Source organism: Crotalus tigris, unplaced genomic scaffold (assembly GCF_016545835.1).
Source record: "Crotalus tigris isolate CLP2741 ecotype Arizona unplaced genomic scaffold, ASM1654583v1 scf7180000020033.632256, whole genome shotgun sequence".
NCBI lineage: Eukaryota > Metazoa > Chordata > Lepidosauria > Squamata > Viperidae > Crotalus > Crotalus tigris.
The window spans coordinates 507097-526117 of NW_024097828.1; the positions used below are offsets into that span (position 1 = coordinate 507097).

Sequence of the window (19021 nt, forward strand, 5' to 3'; positions counted from 1 at the left end):
GAACTTTGACGTTGGAGAAGATTTCTAAGAATATCATGGACATCCAGGAAAACAAATAAACAAACAGATCATTAAACAAATTAGAGTTCTCATTGAAGGCACAAATGACCTAGTATGAACATGCTGTGCAAAGACCTAATGCTGAGAAAGATGGAAAGAAAAAATAGTAGTAGCTTATTAATTGATTCATCTTATGACCACATAATATAATACAACAACAAAATACAGAATCTAATTCCAGAGTAAAATAGATAAAAGAAAATACAGTAATAAAATACATATGTGATAAATACAAAAAATTCCGATAAGTACCCCACCTTTACATGATACCCTGATTTATTCAGGTTCTGAACTGAGGTGCCTTAACATAAACTTAGCAGTAGAACCTAGGAGGAAATAGGATAATTTGCAGTTCAGAACCCAGTGGGCTTTTCTTTTAAGTAGTGAGGCTAAGTAAACTAGAGGAGGGACCCAGTGTTGTCCGAAGAAGATTCTGTTGTCATGTGGCCAGCATGATTATACACTGAGATGCAAGGAATACTGTTACCTTCCCACCGAAGTGGAACCTATTTATCTATTTGAATTGCATGCTTTCAAATTACCAGATGGGCAGGAGCTGAGGCAAGTAACGAGCTCACCCTGATGTGCGGCGCTCGGGTCTCAAACCCAGGCTGTCATCTTTCCAGCTGACAAGTTCAGTGTCTTTAATTGCTGGGCCATTGTGCCCCCTTTAGTGAGCTTAAATATCTAAGCCTAAAAGCGGCGTATAGTTGACAGTTAAACAAAACATGATACATCCTCTCATGATATGACAGGTTATGGGAGCACCCATATCTGGCCATAGAGTCCAACAACTCAAATCTTGCTCTAGGACAGGCCCTTATTAATAGTTGTGTCAAATTTTAACGAAATTTTAACGAAGAGAAGGACAAGGGGGGACATGATAGCAGTATTCCAATATCTCAGGGGCTGCCATAAAGAAGAGGGAATCAAGCTATTTTCCAAAGCACCTGAAGGCAGGACAAGAAGCAACGGGTGGAAACTTATCAAGGAGAGAAGCAACCTAGAACTAAGGAGAAACTTCCTGACAGTGAGAACAATTAATCAGTGAAACAGCCTGCCTCCAGAAGCAGTAAATGTTCCAACGCTGGAAGTTTTTAAGAAGAGACTGGACAGCCATTTGTCCAAAATGGTGTAGGGTTTCCTGCCTGAGCAGGGGGTTGGACTAGATTACCTCCAAGGTCCCTTCCAACTTTACTACTATTATTATTACTATTATTAAATTCATTGCCAGGTATCTTGGAAAATAGTTTTTTAATTAGCCAACCAATGTAAACAGCTATTTTTTGCTAATAACTCGATGCCAGTTTGAGCATTGATATTTAGGACTTTTGTTTAAAAATTTCTCTTTCCTGGGAGGCAGTTGAGAGTAAAAACTGGGTGGAAAACTAATGTTGTGAAATAACTTTGGAAAGTCAGCTTATCCAGGAATTGGGCTGAACCATCCTTAACTATTCCGCTAAATATATTTAGTCTATTAAGATCCATTGAATGGATCTTCTGCCAGTGTGTGAAAACTTTAATTATTGATTGGTTATGTATGGAATGGATACCTGTTCTGCTCTGACTGCAGGGGTTGAGATGTACTTATCAGTTCCCAGTTTGCTTCTTAAAAAACAGGTCTGAACTTGATCAATAAAGATAGCTTTTGTAAGGCCCCCACATGTCTGCACCATAAGTTGGCATCGGAACTATTTTTGGCCTGAATACTTTCAGGGGTTCCAGATGTCTAGTTAATTATAATTAAATACTTTACATAATATTTTAGTGCTTGCCTTAGCCCTTGACAAATTTCATTTTAAATGATTTGCTCATAACCATGGATTGATTAAAAAAAACACTCCTAAATGAGTAAACAAATTAACTTGTTCAATAGGCTCCCCATTTATCTGCCATTTATATTCCACGCTTTTTTAAAGTAAATGTTAGATTTGGTTTTATTGATATTTAAAGGATTAAGAACACAGCATTTAGTTTTCACAACAGTCTCCTCAGCCTATTTGATAATATGCCATTGGAATAATAATATCAGCATATAAAAGGATATTAATAAATTTATCATGGATATTTGGTATATGAGTGTCTGAAGGAATCCTGGAATATCATTGACATAGAAAAGTTAGATGCATTAGGGCTAGAATAACATCATTATGAGTGGGTATCCTCTTAGACAACCATTTACACTGTGAATCTAGAAAACTTAAATCATCCTAAAGCTACTGTCACCTGAGTTTTATGTTTGTGGATTATCATATAAATGACTTAATCTGGCCCTCTAGAAATAAGGGAGGCTCACAACTGGTCTCCCTGATCTATAAAGGCAACCTCCATATTTTAGGAAGTGAAGAAACTAGTTTTATATATCTTTCTACATGCCATTCAGGAAACTCTAGCAGTTTAATTTTTTAAGATTATATATGTGTTATGCAAAACAAGTCTAAGCTGTTTACAGACATTAAACCCACGTGAGGGAGGATAGTGATCATCAATTGATAACAATTTAGTTCCAAGGCATATCTGATACTAGATTACCCGTGCCTCGTGGAGAGGCTACTAACTAATCTGGAAGTGAGGCAAAATAGAAGGTTATATTGGATCAAGTTTGGAAGGAAAGAGAAGAAGATGACCACAAACAATGTGGGTAGAGTGATTTATAGTGGCAGTGAGTGCACTGTTGGAAGACCAGGTTAGAGACGGATCATCATGAAGAAAATCTATCTAAGATTTTATAATAGCTGTTACCAACTTGATAGCACAATCAAACTTCCTATGTATCCACATAGTATCTGGATTCTCTTTTCTGGCCCCCATTGGATCCAATTTAAATGAAATTTGCCAGGTGCCTTTTGAACACATTGTTCCCAGTTCTTTTCAAGAGTAACCCACATTTGTTAGAAGATGTTCATTTTTGAAAAATGTTTTTACAAGAGAATTGAAACAATTCACATTGGCACCATCTCTATATCCATGTGTTCATTTCCAGTATTCTCTCTCTTCTTGGGCCATGTTCCTCAATCAAAAAAATGTAAATAAAACATCATTTGTATTCTAGTTCCTTCAGTGCGTTATTGTCCCTTACAGTATCTTCAAGAGGGTTTATAGTTATGTCATGCATTCCCATATGGATTTCTAGAAAGGAATATTTGTCTGAGGCCTTAAAACAGTGGTTCTCAACCTTTTTATACCGGTGACCCCGGTCATAAGGACGCGCTGCACATGCACGGCCATCGTCCCCACGCGCGCCACGCATGCACGGCGGCGTCCCATGCGCAGTGCTGCCCCATGCGCGGCGCATGGGCGGCGCGGCGCGCATGCGCAGTGCCGCCAGCTGAGAAAAAATGGCGGATCGTGTTGTTTGGCGACCCCTGTGAAATGGTCGTTCGACCCCAAATGGGGTCGCGACCCAAAGGTTGAGAACCGCTGCCTTAAAACATCTTGGGAGCCTTTCTGTAACCTTCTGAAGGCATGCCACAGAAAGGCAGCATACTTCTTTTGACAGCTTCTGACAAACAGATTGTTGCTTCAGTCTTTCTCAGAAGGGAATCTGTAATTATGATGACCATCTATCATTGCTCCAAGTTGAGAAAACAGGTAGGAATCGTCCCTTTGCAGAATCATCTTCTTAGTCTTTATTAAGAACAGTAAGACCCTGAATTTATTTCTGAGCTACTGAGTATAAGATCTCTTCTTGTCAGGCTTGAGTCTTTGTGTCATGATCCTCTCTCTGTCCATGACCTCAGTTCCAAGAGTTGGAGTCTTCTATCTTTTGGAAGGTTTCTTGATGCTTCTCTGTCAGTGTTCCCTATATCCTGTACAAGAATCCACAGATAAGGTGAAAAATGAAAAGTTTTGCCACTAGACCTTTTTTCTTTTTTTTTTTTTTTTTAGTAGTACAATTAGGTGTACTTTTAGCATGTAAAGACCTTGTTGGCTTCATAGAAGAAAATAAACATCATGTGCTTTGCAGGTTCCGAGAGCAGTTCTCTCCATGTTTCTCTGAAGAAGAGTAAAATCAATGAAAATTGCTTCATCTGCCAAGCTGGTTGCTCTCCTATTTGCTCCCTCAGTGAGCTGAATAGGGTCACAATAACCCTGGGAAAATGATGGAATGATCTGAGCAAAAGCCTCAGGATTTTTTTCAACAATCCAAATCAAACATATTCTGCAAGTCTGGCATAGCCCTGCACCAGCATCAGCAATATCGGGCTTAAGTTTATAGTTTCTGTTGGGGTAATGTATTGCATCAGCTTGGAAGATGGTTTGGAACCCACTGGGGTGTTCACACAGCTCCTACATGCAGTTTCTTAAAGCAGATGTGTCTTTTGTCAGGATTAGATGGTTGAATTATTTGTAAAAAAAAAAAAAAGTAATAAAGGCAGGTTACAAATAGAAAAATATCTCAGGAAAATTTAAGTTTGATACTTTGGAGTAATAGAAAGTAATTTGTGCTCTTGCACAGTGCAGCTATGCACATTTTCAGGGCAGGTGAATTGTGAACTGCATGATTCTAAAGTTACAATAGAATGAAGATGATTAAGTATAAATTTAATTCCCTAGATATATGTACTTATAGATACACACCCGTGCACAAAAAGCCTCTTTAGATTTTTGATTTCTAGTCTTTCTTAATTGTTGTCTGCCACCATAAGTTAAGACTACTTATGGTTAAGTCTTATGTTAAGACTACTATCAGATGTGCTGCGTATAAGAAAGGAATTGAGCAAAAGTGGCTCATGTTTCAAAACAGGGATTGCAGTAACATGTGCAACATTTCTTGCATAATAAAAGTACATAATTGATGGGTTGCAGTAACCTCAGGTTATTGTTTTGATTCAGTGCTATGGAGATCTGTGCAATGAGTTATTATGCAATCAAAAATGTTAGTTAATTTACTATGACTGAAACCACTGTTAAAACTAATCATAAGATGATAAATGAGATATGTATGTAAAAGGTATTGTGTCAAATCTTCCCTTTATAGGTTACATCTACAGGAAAGAATCCATATTTTTCACCATGATATATCTTCATGTAAGTTCTCTTCATATATTTAATTGTCCCTTGTAAATGGTTTGAGAGAAGAACATTCCCTTACAAGAATGTATAAGAAAGCTGAAAAGGTCTTTAATCTACTTAATCACACAATGACTGCAAAATGAAGTGATGGCTTCAGAATCTCCCCCAAAAATTTATTCCCCAGTATATGCTCATAGCTTGATACATGTTTTAAATGAATACTTCTACTATAAGGTCAGGCTGCACATTTTTCTGTGCATGGTACAGTGTTAAAGAAAAGAAATAGAGCATGGGAAGTTCTTATGTACAATTTTGTAAGTGTAAAATGTGCTCAGTTTTAGCGCTGGGCTCAGAACAGAAACATTAGGCTAGTAAATGAGATTAAGCACTGGGAATTTATCTTGTCAGTGGATGTATAAACAGCTTCTCTGGCTGCTGGTCTATTTCTGAATGCATTCCCAAGTGTAAATGCTTACTAGTTGAGATGCACAGTCTTTCAATTTAAATTTTAAAAAGGTGTTTGGACTGCATTGGCATGTGAATGAATACTATTTGTCCATAATTAACTATCTATCAATCAATCTATCTTCTATGCCACCTGTATTACCTAGAGGTGAATCTAGGTGGCTAACAATCAATAAAAACAAGATAACATTAAAAACCTGAAAACAATATTAACATTAAAATGGATGATAAAATGGACAAAGATGGGAAGAAATCGAACAAGATACACACTGGGAAGAGGTGCGATCTTTAATGCAACTTCAATTCAGTGATCCAGTTTAATAACAATTAGATTGAATCAAATCTAATCTTAGTCAAATAGATATATTCAATTGAGTATCTTCAAATCAATGCATCAATATAATAGACTTTTGGATACATGCAAACACTCAACCACTCAAAATAAATCAGTGACTCAACTATTTGAATTGGTTGTTGGTGATTTGCACAATCCTAGCACTTAAATTTAAAGCTCTCCATAATTGTGGAATGACATACTTGAGGGAATATCATCTTCCACATCAACCTACATGTGCATTAACAAATTCCTTTTCTTTCTTTCTTTCTTTCTTTCTTTCTTTCTTTCTTTCTTTCTTTCTTTCTTTCTCTTTCTTTCTTTCTTTCATTTCATACTTCTTAGCCACCCATCTCCTTCTTCTAAATGGATAACAGAGGGCCTTTTCAATCCACCCTTAATTTCTGGAAATCCGCATTCCCTTTTTACCTAGTGTTATCTTTTGGATGTCTAGTGGCTTTAGGCTTTATGAAAGACCTTTTCTGTCCCAGTTTTAAATGTTTCATGTTCTCCTTGTAAATGATTTTCTACAGCTTCTTATTGTTATAGATATCATAAAATCAATGCTATGGAGAATAACATAGAATTCAGTGCTATGGAGATCTGTGCAATGAGTTATTATGCAATCAAAAATGTTAACTTACTATGATTGAGACCACTGTTAAAATTAATCATAAGGTGATAAGTGAGATATGTGTGTAAATCAGAGGTATTGTTCTTTTTATATTTCATACTTCTTAGCCGCCCATCTCCTTCTTCTAAGTGGATAACAGAGGGCTATCAGTGGAAAAGGAGGGAGCGATGTAGGCTATCAAGTCTAATTCTGCTGATTAAAGTCTAATCTATGTTTGAATGCATTCAGTTTCACCTGAATGAATTCTTTGTTTAAGAAACTGTTCCAAGTATTGATGGAGCTATGGCTACTTCATCGTTTTAAGGACTGAATCCAGAGGAATGGATTATCAAATTATTTGTGCAGTTTATATGGAAATTCACCCATACATTGTAATCATTATTGTTATGATTTGTAAAATTAACATACTTTACATATATTCTCTTTTTAATTCACCCAACTATAGCTGTTCCATTATACTTTCCAATTTTCTTTTGGATAGGTATTTCTTTTCAATGAGAAAATGAAAATAATCCTGTCACAGTCTTTTTTTCTTATTGGATTCCAGTTCTTGAAATAGACTCTACTAGGATTATGCTTAGAATCGGATTGCTTAAAATTCAAAAGAACGTTAAAAGCTCTTTTTCATGGGCATTTGTGAAGTTTTAAAATAAAAGAATAAATGCTTGCCTACTCCTTTGAATGTCTAAAAAGTGTTTTCATGCTTTCTTCATTGCAGGTTCTTGGGAATGCCTACAGCCTTGGGGTTTGGTAGATACTATCATCAGTAATCCACCTTACATTTTTCATGAAGATATGAGTGGCTTGGCGGCAGAAATTCTCTGGTAGATTCATCTTTTCTTTATTTTCCACATTGTGTTTTGTTTTTCCCTTTGCTGCAACTTTTAAAGCCAAAGACTGTGATGTTGAAAGCCCTGGCATTAATACAGTCTCTTATAATTTTTAAGGATATAATGGCAACTGCAATCTCTCCCCTGTCTGAATTCAGCTATGTTTTCCCTTCCACTGACAATTTTATTTTCTGCACGGGAGGAAGAATAGACATTGTAGAAAGAAAGTTGTATTAGTCGATTTTAGCCCCCCAAAATCAGAAGGAATCTAAAGCGCTTTTTCAGGCGAACACATTTATTTTCATCTCAGAAAGTCTCAACAAAAGCTTATGCTTTTTAATCAATTTGGTTAATCTGAAAAAGTGCTAGCAGATGCCTCCTGATTTTAGATTCCATACAGATAATTGGATTTTTTAATACCATGGCAAAGAGAATTTGTAAGGAGAAAATTGCCTAGAAAGTTTTTCTAAAAAAAAAAACCAAACAAACCTTCCTTTGATATCATAATCCAGACAGCTTAGGTCTCCTATTGGCAATTGAAAAATGAAGTGAGATTTCCTTTATGAGTGTCCTTTGCTGTCCTTTTGGCTCTTTTCAAAATCTATTAACATGGAGATTTAGGAATGAAAAAAAGGCTGTTTCAGACTCTAGAAAACTAGAAATATTTCAGTTAACCTTTCAGTTAGCCATTAGGTTAAACAAAGCATTCTAGGATTTTGAATTCTTTTTGGCTAAAGGATCTGCTGTTATTGACACCGTAAATAATTCATCAAAGGACTTTATAATTCTCTCGCTGTAATGTTAGACAAATAATAGATTTCAGCTTATCTCTCCTTAGTCCAGGGGTTCTCAACCTTGTCAACTTTAAGACTTGTGGACTTCAATTCCCAGAATTCCTCAGCCAGCTTTGCTGGCTGAGGAATTCTGGGAGTTGAAGTCCACAAGTCTTAAAGTTGACAAGGTTGAGAACCCCTGCCTTAGTCAGTCCCCATGAGGCCTGTTCTTATTTAGTCCCATGCCTAGAGCAAAGTGTTCAGTTTGGAGAGAAGCATGATCAGGTCCTCCATTTATGACTTGTTCATCTCTTTTACTGGAAAAAATCAAACCAACGCTATCTTCAGTGTGATTCAAAGATAGGTATTTAAATTAATGGACCTTTTTTTTATCATGCCTAGTTTGCCTAATAGGAAGTCCCCAACCTTTCTGGCTTTGCAGACTGGCGGGGAAGGGAGAGGGGATGGCTCCACCCAAGCGGGCAGGCAAGCATGCACAGCTCCATTTGCATGGGTGGCAGGCAGGCACACCTGCCATTTGCACAAATGGGGCTTTGCATACGCTCACCCACCACTTCCACAGCCTGGCTATGAATGGGCCATGGCCCAGTAGTGGGCCACAGGCGGAGGGTGGGTGGGTGGAGTAAGGATAAATTAGTCACATTAGTTTTGTTAAAATTGAAAGCTGGTATTGCTGTAATTTTTTTCTGTGAATACCTTTGTTGACAGTAATGCAATAAATGATTATCATCTCTAAAATAAATGATTATCATCTCCAAAATGATTATCATCTCCAACTGGAAAGCCCCTAAGTTTTCCAATAAAAATTCAGTACCAAGAATTTCCATTCTCGTTCCTAATGACCAAATCTAATGACATGTTTGCCTTTGCCCTTGAAGTAGTATGCTTTTCTGTTGTCTGTAAACCCAGGATGTGACCTGGTTTTTAGATGTGTCTTTGGTTTATAGGTTTGAGGACCTCAGTGCCCTGGATGGAGGAACGGATGGGATGAGCATAATCAAAGAGATTCTGAAAATGGCCTCTTACATTCTCAGGAATTGTGGGTAAGTTCTGATACTGACTGCTTCTTTTGAAATAAGTTCTGTTTTAAGGGACTAAGGAACCGGTGGGGAAAAAAAACCCAACCAAAACAGCAGGCAAACAGGAGGAAGCAAGGAGATTGACAGCACATTTCCAAAGAGCAGCCAAGAAAGGCAACAAAGTTTACCGGGACTAGCATTGCAAGCAGATAAAAGAGGGCTGAATGAAGGGCCACCCCAGGAATGCATTTGTGCAACTCAAAAAGTTACAAACACCATTTACTGTTCATAAAAGCATCATCAAAAACAAGGGAGGGACAGAACTATCTGATCAACAAGGTATCAAGAACCGGTGCCAAGAATATACAGAAGAGCAACGAAGAGGTCCAGCCTCCTCAAGGCTGAGGAAAGGAAAACAGAAATAGAACCAGCCATCCTTCCGTAAGATGTGGGCAATGAGTCAATTGCCAAACAACAAGGTCCCAGCTATTGATATCATCCCTGCAGAATTGCCAAGGCCTGTACTACCCACAATCATGTGACAGAAAATCTGAGAAATAAATATATAGCTACAGGTTTGGAAATATCATTGTTCATTCTGTTGTGAAAAGGGTTGACTCTAAGAATTGCTTCAATTACTGCACAATTGCCTTCATCCGTCACGCTGTCAAGATTCTTCTTAAGATTATACAACAATATTTGGTGCTGACCATTTAAAGGAAATCACCAGGTGTTCAAATTATCTTCAGAAGGAGTCACAGTACTGGTACATGTAGCAAATCTGCACTGAATCAGAGAAAAATATATTTAAAAAAACCACACCTACATCTGCTTTTACAAGAAAGCTTTTGAGTGTGCCTATCATGAAAAGCCACGGAGAGCTCTAGAAGACCTGGGAATGTCGACACATCTGGTTAAGTTGGTGCAGTTGCTCCATACAAAGTCACTGTGCATGTGGAAACACTGATTCCAAATAGAGAAAGGAGTGCAGCAAGGCTGCATTCTTCCACCTTTTTTTATTCAACCTATATGCTGAAGTGATCATGAGGAAGCTGGAACTTGAAGAATCAAAAATCAGAGTAAAAATTGGGGAAAGGAACATCAACAATCTTCAGTATGCTGATGACACAACTCTCCTCTTGGAAAACAAAAAAAAAGGCCTAAACTCAAAAGGATTAAAGAAAAAAAGTGAGAAATTTGGCCTCTTCCTGAACATAAAAAAACCCCAACCTTACAATCACTGCCAGGAATGAAAATGTCAAAATAACAATTGATGACAAAGAGATTGAATGCCTGTAAGAATCCTCTTTTTCTAGGAATGTAGATTGATTAAAAGCAGTGAATGCAGACCAAAAATAAATCATCAATTGCACTGAATCACACAGCAATTGTGAGCATAGAGTATAGAAAAGCAAGGACATTGGCTTTGCAACTAAATCCTGATTAGTCTGCATTATTGTGTTTCCCATATTTATTTACAGTTATGAATTTTGGACCATGGAATCGTCTACTGGACAGAAGAACTGGACAGAGGAAAATCAACTTGTTCAAGCAATGATGTTTAGAGAGGGTTTCTTCAAATTCATTGGACAACAAAGGTGACAAACAACTAGTACTGAAGCATATAAAATCAGACATATCACTGGAAGGCAAAATTACAAAATTCCACCCTGTTATGTGCTTAAACTCTCTGGAAAAGGCATTATGTTCAGAATGTTCTATGATAAAAGAAAACAAAGCTGCCAAATAAACACAGTGGCTAGACGATATAAAACCCGATACCAGCCAGAACATAAAACAACTGAAAGAAGCCTTTCAAATCAGAAAATAGAGAGCGCTCATCCATAGAATTGCGAAGAATCAGACACAATTGAACAGACAGCATTATCAAAGAAATAAAATGACATTTTCTGTCTTGTACTTTGCAGCCAAAATCATCTATGCAGAGTGGCACAGAAGTATGCTCATCAGAGAGCAACTTCTGCTTTTTTCTCCCAGTTGTTTCCCAATTTTAGAGAGAGAAGAAATAGAGAAAATCCTATTCTTGCTAGTGTACTCAAATCTTAGAATGCAAGGTGCTTATGAATATCACCATGTTTAGCAGCATTTAGCAACATGGATTTCCTGCCTCACCTAAATTTTATTTTCTTTAAAGATGGTTTGTAGTTTTAGATATTTAAGGACCGGATATGGATACAAGTTAAAGAGTAGAACTACCATCAGTCATCTCCTCTATATGAATGACATCAAATTCTATGCTAAGAGTGAACGAGACATTCGTTCACTGATTTACCCGATATGGATATACAGTGAGAACATCAGGATGTCATTTGGACTGGAGAAATATGACCAGATGCTAGAAGAGAGCTCTTCACAATGTACAGAAATTTCCAAATTCAGAGACTGTACACCAACCGGAAAGAGAGCAGATGGAGTCTGTTAGTGTTAAACCCATTGTCCTGGACAAAAACAGAGCAAGCAGGTGTGCATCAATAAAATGACAGCTAAAGATGAGCTGCTAAGAGAATGCCTGCAGACATGGAAAAGATCAAAGTGCCATTGCAAAATAAGATCCTAGGTGAGGTATACCATTGACAGATGGCTGAGGTGGCAGACATTGGGAAATTCTACCAGTGGCTGGAAAGGGCTGGACTAAAAGACAGCACTTAGATACTGATCATAGCAGTAGAAGAACAGGCACTAAGTGTAAAAATGACCAGACTGAGCTTGGGGGTGGGGTCAAACACCACATCATTTTGGAGCTGCTACATCCCCATTAAAAAAAAACCTAAGTCCAGCCCCCCCATGAAGCCTGTTGACTCTTAGCTGGCACCAATTTGCCTCAATCGGATTCTAGTAAATGTAGCATGAAATAAACTTGTAGTGCTTTTGAACTCTAATCTGGCTTCTGATTTCCTAGACCTGACATTAAGCACCAGATCCATAGAAGCAGGGGTCTACCATACCAGACAGGACCCAGAGGGCAAACTGCAGAAATGCCTCAAAGACTCTCCAACATATTAGTGGCAGGGTGTAAAATGGCAAGAAGAGACTAGCCAATCAACCAGACATCGTGTTAATAGACAAGGACCAGAAGACAATGGTGGTACTAGATATAGCAGTGCCCAGTGTCAGCAACATCTGGAAAGAGTATGAGAAGCTGGAAACGTACCAGGAGCTAGATGTGTACCAGGAGCTAGATGTGTACCAGGAGGATGTGAAAAGTAAAGGCCAAAGTGGTCCCAGTCTGTGCAGAAGAGTGCAGTGCTGGGAACAGCTAAGACACTGTGCAGAACCTTCAAACTCCAAGATTGAGGAATATACATAAATCTTTTTCATAAATGATTATTCTGTGATTGTTGTTGATCACCATGGCAATCATTTTTTGAATGGGTGAGATATGACATCCACTTATGAGGATGCCTGTGACATGCTTCTCTGGAGTGTTGGAATGGGAAGGTTTTCTATCACATTTCCAACATTGAAAAAGTTCCCACATGTCCAAGAAGTTTGACTTGTCTTGGTTTTGTCTTCCTGTTTAGTAATCTGCAAATCAGAAAAAAAGAGAGATAGAGAATGAAACTATTTTTTTTTTAATTTTGGGTAGAATTCTGTGCCCTTCCCCATCACCTTTTGAGTAGGAAAGGAGAGGAAAAAAACATGTACAGTCGTATATGACAGCCAGTTTCAGACTAGAAAGCAAGAGATCATGAGTTGAAGTCCCACCTTAGCCAGGGTTTTTGTTGTGAGGAAAATAGGAAGAGGAAGGTGTATTATAAATACAAACATATATACATATGTGCATACATGTATATATACATACATACATACATATACATACATACATACATACGGGTCATTATTCCTCTGCTTTCCATTCTTATTCACAAGCGTACATTACCATATATCTTAGACGAACTATTAAATTACATTCATTGTCTTTCTTCTCAGAAGTATTATTCTATGCAAGTTACACAAAGTGAAAATTATCACCAACACAATGTGCAACCTACACTGGTTACTGATATACATATGAGTGTAATTTAAAGTTTAGCTGTCATCTACAAAGCTCTGTATGGCATCAGGTTCGTTATTTGAGGGACCATCCCTTTTTTTCTGCCTATCCTATAAGTTTAAATGGAGTCAGCATGATCTGGGTCCTGTTCATTAACGATGTCATCTGATGGGACCCAGAAAACAGGCTTTTTCCTCCAGGCTTTAGGCTAGGACAAAATGTGGATTCTTTTTGTGAGGGATTCTTGTGTCTGTTCCATCAGGGTGACCATCTTGCTTTTCTGTTGACTATTGTTGTTCTGTTTCTTTGGTTTTCAATTTGTACATTGCCCAGCATCATTGAGAATTTGGACAATTTTAAAAATGTGAAATTATAAGAATAAAAAACTTCCTTCTCACATAATCCTTAACTACCAGTAATATTGACTGAAACTGCTGTTTCCAAGAATGCTTGTGGATCTTTGAGATTTAAGGATTATATAATTGAAGAAAATTATAGTGGAAAAGATGGAATTTATAAATGAAACATTAAAAAAGGATAAACCATTTGGGCGGAAGTATTCTGTGTTCTTGGACTACGTTCATAAACAATTATAGCAATTTGCGAAAGCTCCTTTGGGGAAGATAAAGGCAGCTTCTCCCAGTATCATCCTGTGCTTTGGCTTTGGTGTGTCATCCTATCATTATGGACACACCTGTTTACCAGAAAATCTTGCTCTGTTGTTAGTGATCTGCATGAAAACAGGTTGGGAGATGAGAAATTCTCGGGGGTTTCATTGTTTACAAGTCAAATACAGTTCAAACTAGCAAACAAAATATTTGCTATATTTCAGTCCAATATCTTTATTATAGTATTCTAGTATATACTATAGAAAGAAGAACAGAATGGAATTCTTAATATATACAACACAGAATTTAACACATAAAACTCTTGTCAAGCTTAGTATAAGACTGAAAATTTCAAATAATTTCCACTGAAGAGAAAATACAATGTTTCTTCTAAAGCATAAGAGAGTAAAAGCTGGTAAGATCTTTCCCCCTCTCTTAGAAGACCGGTTTAAAGAAAAGAGGAACCAGTTTCATTGAGAGAACTTTCATTTGTAACCTGAGTCATTAACTATTATTTTTCAAGGTCATAATTTTTTCAAAAAAATGAATTCTTTCTCTCATCTCTATCTTCAAAATAGAGAAGTCAGTGACAGAGAGAGGAAAATATTTCTTTTTCTTGCTGATGTGAACTACTTCCATATGTAAATTTAACTGAGCCTGATTGATTCAGTGTGTCAATGCTGCTAATATTGAATATTCTTGCTTTGACAAAATATGCAGAACTGTCTGGTATTTTTAGAGTTAATTCAGATGACAGAGAAAGGGAGGAGATTAGTAAGGAAAGCCCGGGAAAAGGAATGGAAGTGAATCTTTGCCCTCCAGGTTAATTGGAAGATTTAAATCATGACCCTAAAATAGGGGAGGGGAAATGCCTGGAATGTTATGTGTAAAGGGAAAGGAAATTCAGATCTTGGCATCCATCATGCCATGCTGACACACCTCTACACTAATAAAGGCTTTTTTAGGTTAAACCATGCCTGAAAGTTCTTTGAAGTGTTTCATTAGTTAGACACATGACACAACATTTGGGGTGAAAAATAGAATTTTTACTTTGTTTTAGTTCTTTTGTTGTCAGTTATTTTGTGGACTGCAAAATGCTGTGAGTAAGTGTAGGCATGAGTTTGGATACAAAATGATTAAATCATCATCACTGTGCATTTTGTGATTCCTTTGTCCTTGCTAAAGTATTTTCAAAACAAGCACATAATATACTTTACATGTATAAAATGTAAATTTCAAAATTATTTATCAAATGAGAAGTTACATATTTTTGTCCAAATGAAAAAAAAATAATTACACTATGTTATGTATACAATACACACACATCAAAACAATGTTAAAAAGTAACTGAAATAGATAATTTCTTACAAGTAAGTTAAAGTTTTGTTGTACAGGAAATAAGAAAATTTGCATCCAAAAATCAATCACTTACATTGTGATCTATATTATACAAAGTTTAATTATACAATTATACCAAAATTATACAAAGTTCATATTTCTTTTTTGATTACTAAATAAATTCTCTCAAGCCGCCTCCTTTCATTGTATATTCAAGATGGACAGTATTTAATATTTATTTGTTATGTACATGTAGAGGTGTGGGTCTATACATATGTTGTATAATACTATGTTTTAGGTGTGTATGTGTTTCACTTTGAGAGCGGGCAACTAGATTTTAATATACAAGAAGAAAGTTGGACCTATAGATGGAGATCAAATGAAATATTACTACAATGTAAATTGATAGTGAAAAAATGTAAAAGGGGTCTTATTTTTTTTTTAGAATAATTTCAACAAGTGCACTGATAATAAAATAGTATGGGATGGCAGTAAAGCATTCATGCAAAGGCAATTATTCAGCAGAACAAAATGCTGAACAAAAAGACAAGAGAAGATGCAAATGATTCTAAATTATATAAAGATAAAAGAGAATGAATTAAGATCTCCAAGGAAATCTCTGGTGGCTTACCATCCAAAAATAAATCAATATATGCAACAATAAAATAAACAGTAAAACTAGTAAAACCAAAAACTGACTAACGTACAGTGATATGACTACATAATCATGTTCACATTTTTATAAATGAGGAAATGATTTACAGTAAAAGTGCTTGAATTGCTGTGATGGAAGGGAGGAGCTGGCACAAAAAAAAAATGGGGAAGTCACTTGGGCAAAGCTGCCCCTGAGAGCATCAGACCTCACCAAACTTTAAACCGGTACTATTCATATAAATATTCATCAGTTTATATAATAAAAGAAATAGGGTTTATTTTTCTCTGATAAAGAGATTAATAACAATGGATTTCACAGACTGCATTAAATGGACTTTTCTCTACAAGAATGTAGGATCCACTGCACAATGAACTGGGAGAGTTCTTTCTCATAACCTAGTGTCTGATTGGAGAGACTTGCACCTAAGGGGCATATGCTTGCATTAGCATTTATCCAATTTTTCATTTAACTCATACTCATAATAAAACCAAAAAGCTGCCAAAAGCAAGCCATAAATATGGTTAAATTGGAAGTTTAGGGACTTTGAATCATTGCAAAAACCACCCCAGTATGCCTTTACAAAACTCCACTGGAACCAGATTCACAACATGCTAATTTGTGTATTTTTCATTGAAGCAAGTTTTAATAAAGATGGTTGTTGTTTTTTCTTCTTTCAGGAGTGTGTATTTGGAGGTTGACCCCAGGCACCCCAAAATGGTAACAAATTGGCTGTCCGGTCATCCTGATTTGAACCTCTTTGTATCTGCTACACACAAGGACTTCTGTGGAAAGTAAGATGGGGAAGATTCCTAGATGTTCATTTTTCTTGTTTCTTTATGCAGCAAGCGTCTTATAGAACCCTTGTACCAAGTTGTATTGGCAGCCCACAATACAGGTAGACCTCGACTTACAACAGTTCATTCAGTGACTGTTCAAAGTTACAACGGCACTGGCAAAAGTGATTTATGACCGTTTTTCACATGACCATTGCAGTATCCCTATGGTCAGGTGATCAAAATTCACATGGTTGGCAACTGATTAATATTTATGATAGTTGTCCCAAAGTCATGGGATCAGCTTTTGCAACCTACCGAAAAGCAAAATCAAGGGGGAAGCCAGATCATGTCCCTTCACAATCATGTCACTAATTTAACAACTGCAGTGATTCACTTAGCAACTGTGGTAAGAAAGATCGTAAAAATGGAGCAAAACTCACTTAACAAATGTCTTGCTTAGCAACAGAAATTTTGGACTTAATTGTGGTCGTAAGTCAAAGACTACCTGTATATTATGAAGCCAAAGTTGAGCCAAGTATATAAATGCTGTGCCTCAAACAGTTCCATGGAAGCATAGGAAACATTGAGGAGAGATGTTGCTTTCTGCATAGAATACAGAGAAATGTTGTTGAACATCTTTCACTTTATTTGTATATTATGCAGACGCTGGGCCAAATATTGTACTTTATTCTTTTCATTGAACACCTGGAGTAGTAAAATGACTCTTGTGAAACTTAAGAACAGCTTGGAAATTGATTTATATCATGAAAAAATTAATTAACTGATCTCCTGATAACAAACAATCCCATGAACTCTTTGTAACCTACAGTTCTTGGTTAAAACCATTCTAACATATTATTAAGGGATTATAAAACTTTCAACATCTAATAAATTCCAAGAAAGCTCATACTGTAAAATGTGCTAGTCTTTAAAGTGCTATAAAGTTCCCTTTTAAACTTCTATGCTCTTCTTAGTAAGATTTAATGTTGTGATTTGTCTTACATTTATCCAGGCCAAGGTTTCTGCACATTCAAAAACGTAGGAAAGAAGATCATGACTAGTTCTGTATGTTCTAAGGAAGCCAGATGTCTCTTGATAACATCTGCTAACTCGCATTTTGCTGAGGAGGATTTATTTCAAATTTTCAAGTTACTTTGTGGTTATTCCAGTTGTTACGTGAGATATACCATTTATATCCAATGTATAATTGCTATTTTTTATCTTATAATCACTTTGCATTACTCAAACTAAGGGCGTAGAATGGAGGTAAGAATAAAATACTATAAATGCAGAATAAAATACTTTTATAGAAACATGAGATATAGAAACATTTTTTTAAATCATAAGGAGAAACTTAGAAAGAGATTGTTTTTCCTTTCCATTCCATTGTCCCCTAATTGCTATTTAAGTGTTTGCCTATTTAGAGTTTTTGATCTGTAATTCAGGTGCTGAGAAGCAGGAATTGAATTTGCTGAACAAAATGTGTATGTGTCTATAATTAGTACATGTCAGAGGGAAGCTTCAAAGTGTACTCTGTGCTTGATAATGTATTAGTATTGGATTTTGCTGCTTAATTTCCCTTTTGATAAATACTATTGTAAAATGGCATGTTGTTGTTTTCCAGTGCATTATTTTAGGAATGAAAAAAGCACTCTGTTGTATTCAGCTGTTTGCATTTTTTAAAAATTTGCCCAATAGGTTCATTGAAATTCGAAGCTGGATCTGAATATAACTTTCCACTGGTACATGCTGCCTGTATCGCTGTACTGCGTTCTTCTGTTTTCTTCTTTCTGGTCACATTCATTTCCTCAACCTTGTGCCAGTGATCTGTAAAATGATACCACAAATACTGACCCTCGCTTAAGGACACAAATGGAATTGCCATTTCTTCTTGCACATGGTGGGATTCTTTGCCAAAGTACATTGATAAAGAGCAACCTGTCTTTTTCATTACAGTGTGTACCATAACATCTGATACACTTTTGGCAAAAGACTACAGATGCCTTTCATAAAATATGTTAACATGGCAGCCTGTAAGTAGTGTGACATTCCCAAACCCATCCGATGTCCCTTGAGGGGAGGTTCTAACCCGGAAAGCTTTTATTATTTAACTACGAGCTCTCCCAAACTTAGTAATTTTGTCATAAAACATGCTGTTATGCTGTTGGTACAAGCTGGCACAGATTTCAGTTCCTTGTAGAATTAACAAGGGTAAGAAAGTAGGTAGTGGTTTTCAACAATGAATGTGCAGAGGTTGGGTTTTGTTTGCCCTGCAGCTGCTAGTAGATGAGTATACTATAGCTGTTCAACAGTGTCAGTTTTCTTAGAAATAACATGGGCTTGGTGCCAGGTGGTGGCACAGTGCTTCTAGTGGTAGATACCTGGCTGTAATTATCAAGAGGAACTTAAGTAAAGTTAGAAAGTTGCTGTGGTTTCTGACTTGAGAGAGAGGCACTTTGCTCCAAGGGTGCAAATGA

General features: G+C 36.7%; 1 protein-coding gene and 1 long non-coding RNA gene across 8 annotated transcripts in view; one reads left to right on the plus strand and one right to left on the minus strand.

Moving 5' to 3' along the window:
- Window positions 1-18203, plus strand: part of HEMK1 (HemK methyltransferase family member 1) — a 44010-nt gene extending 25807 nt beyond the window's left edge. For 5 of the 6 annotated variants that reach the window (XM_039365329.1, XM_039365330.1, XM_039365331.1 and 2 more), the window contains 6 exons: window positions 5042-5091; window positions 7228-7333; window positions 9081-9176; window positions 10634-10750; window positions 16446-16559; window positions 17557-18203. In XM_039365329.1, coding sequence (XP_039221263.1) covers window positions 5042-5091; window positions 7228-7333; window positions 9081-9176; window positions 10634-10750; window positions 16446-16559; window positions 17557-17605 — 532 coding nt within the window. In that variant the 3' untranslated portion in view covers window positions 17606-18203. The remainder of the gene's footprint in view (window positions 1-5041; window positions 5092-7227; window positions 7334-9080; window positions 9177-10633; window positions 10751-16445; window positions 16560-17556) is intronic. The other variant, XM_039365332.1, reaches the window with a different exon arrangement.
- LOC120318083 overlaps window positions 1-19021 on the minus strand; it is a 93527-nt gene that overhangs the window by 8580 nt on the left and 65926 nt on the right. The window lies entirely within an intron of this gene.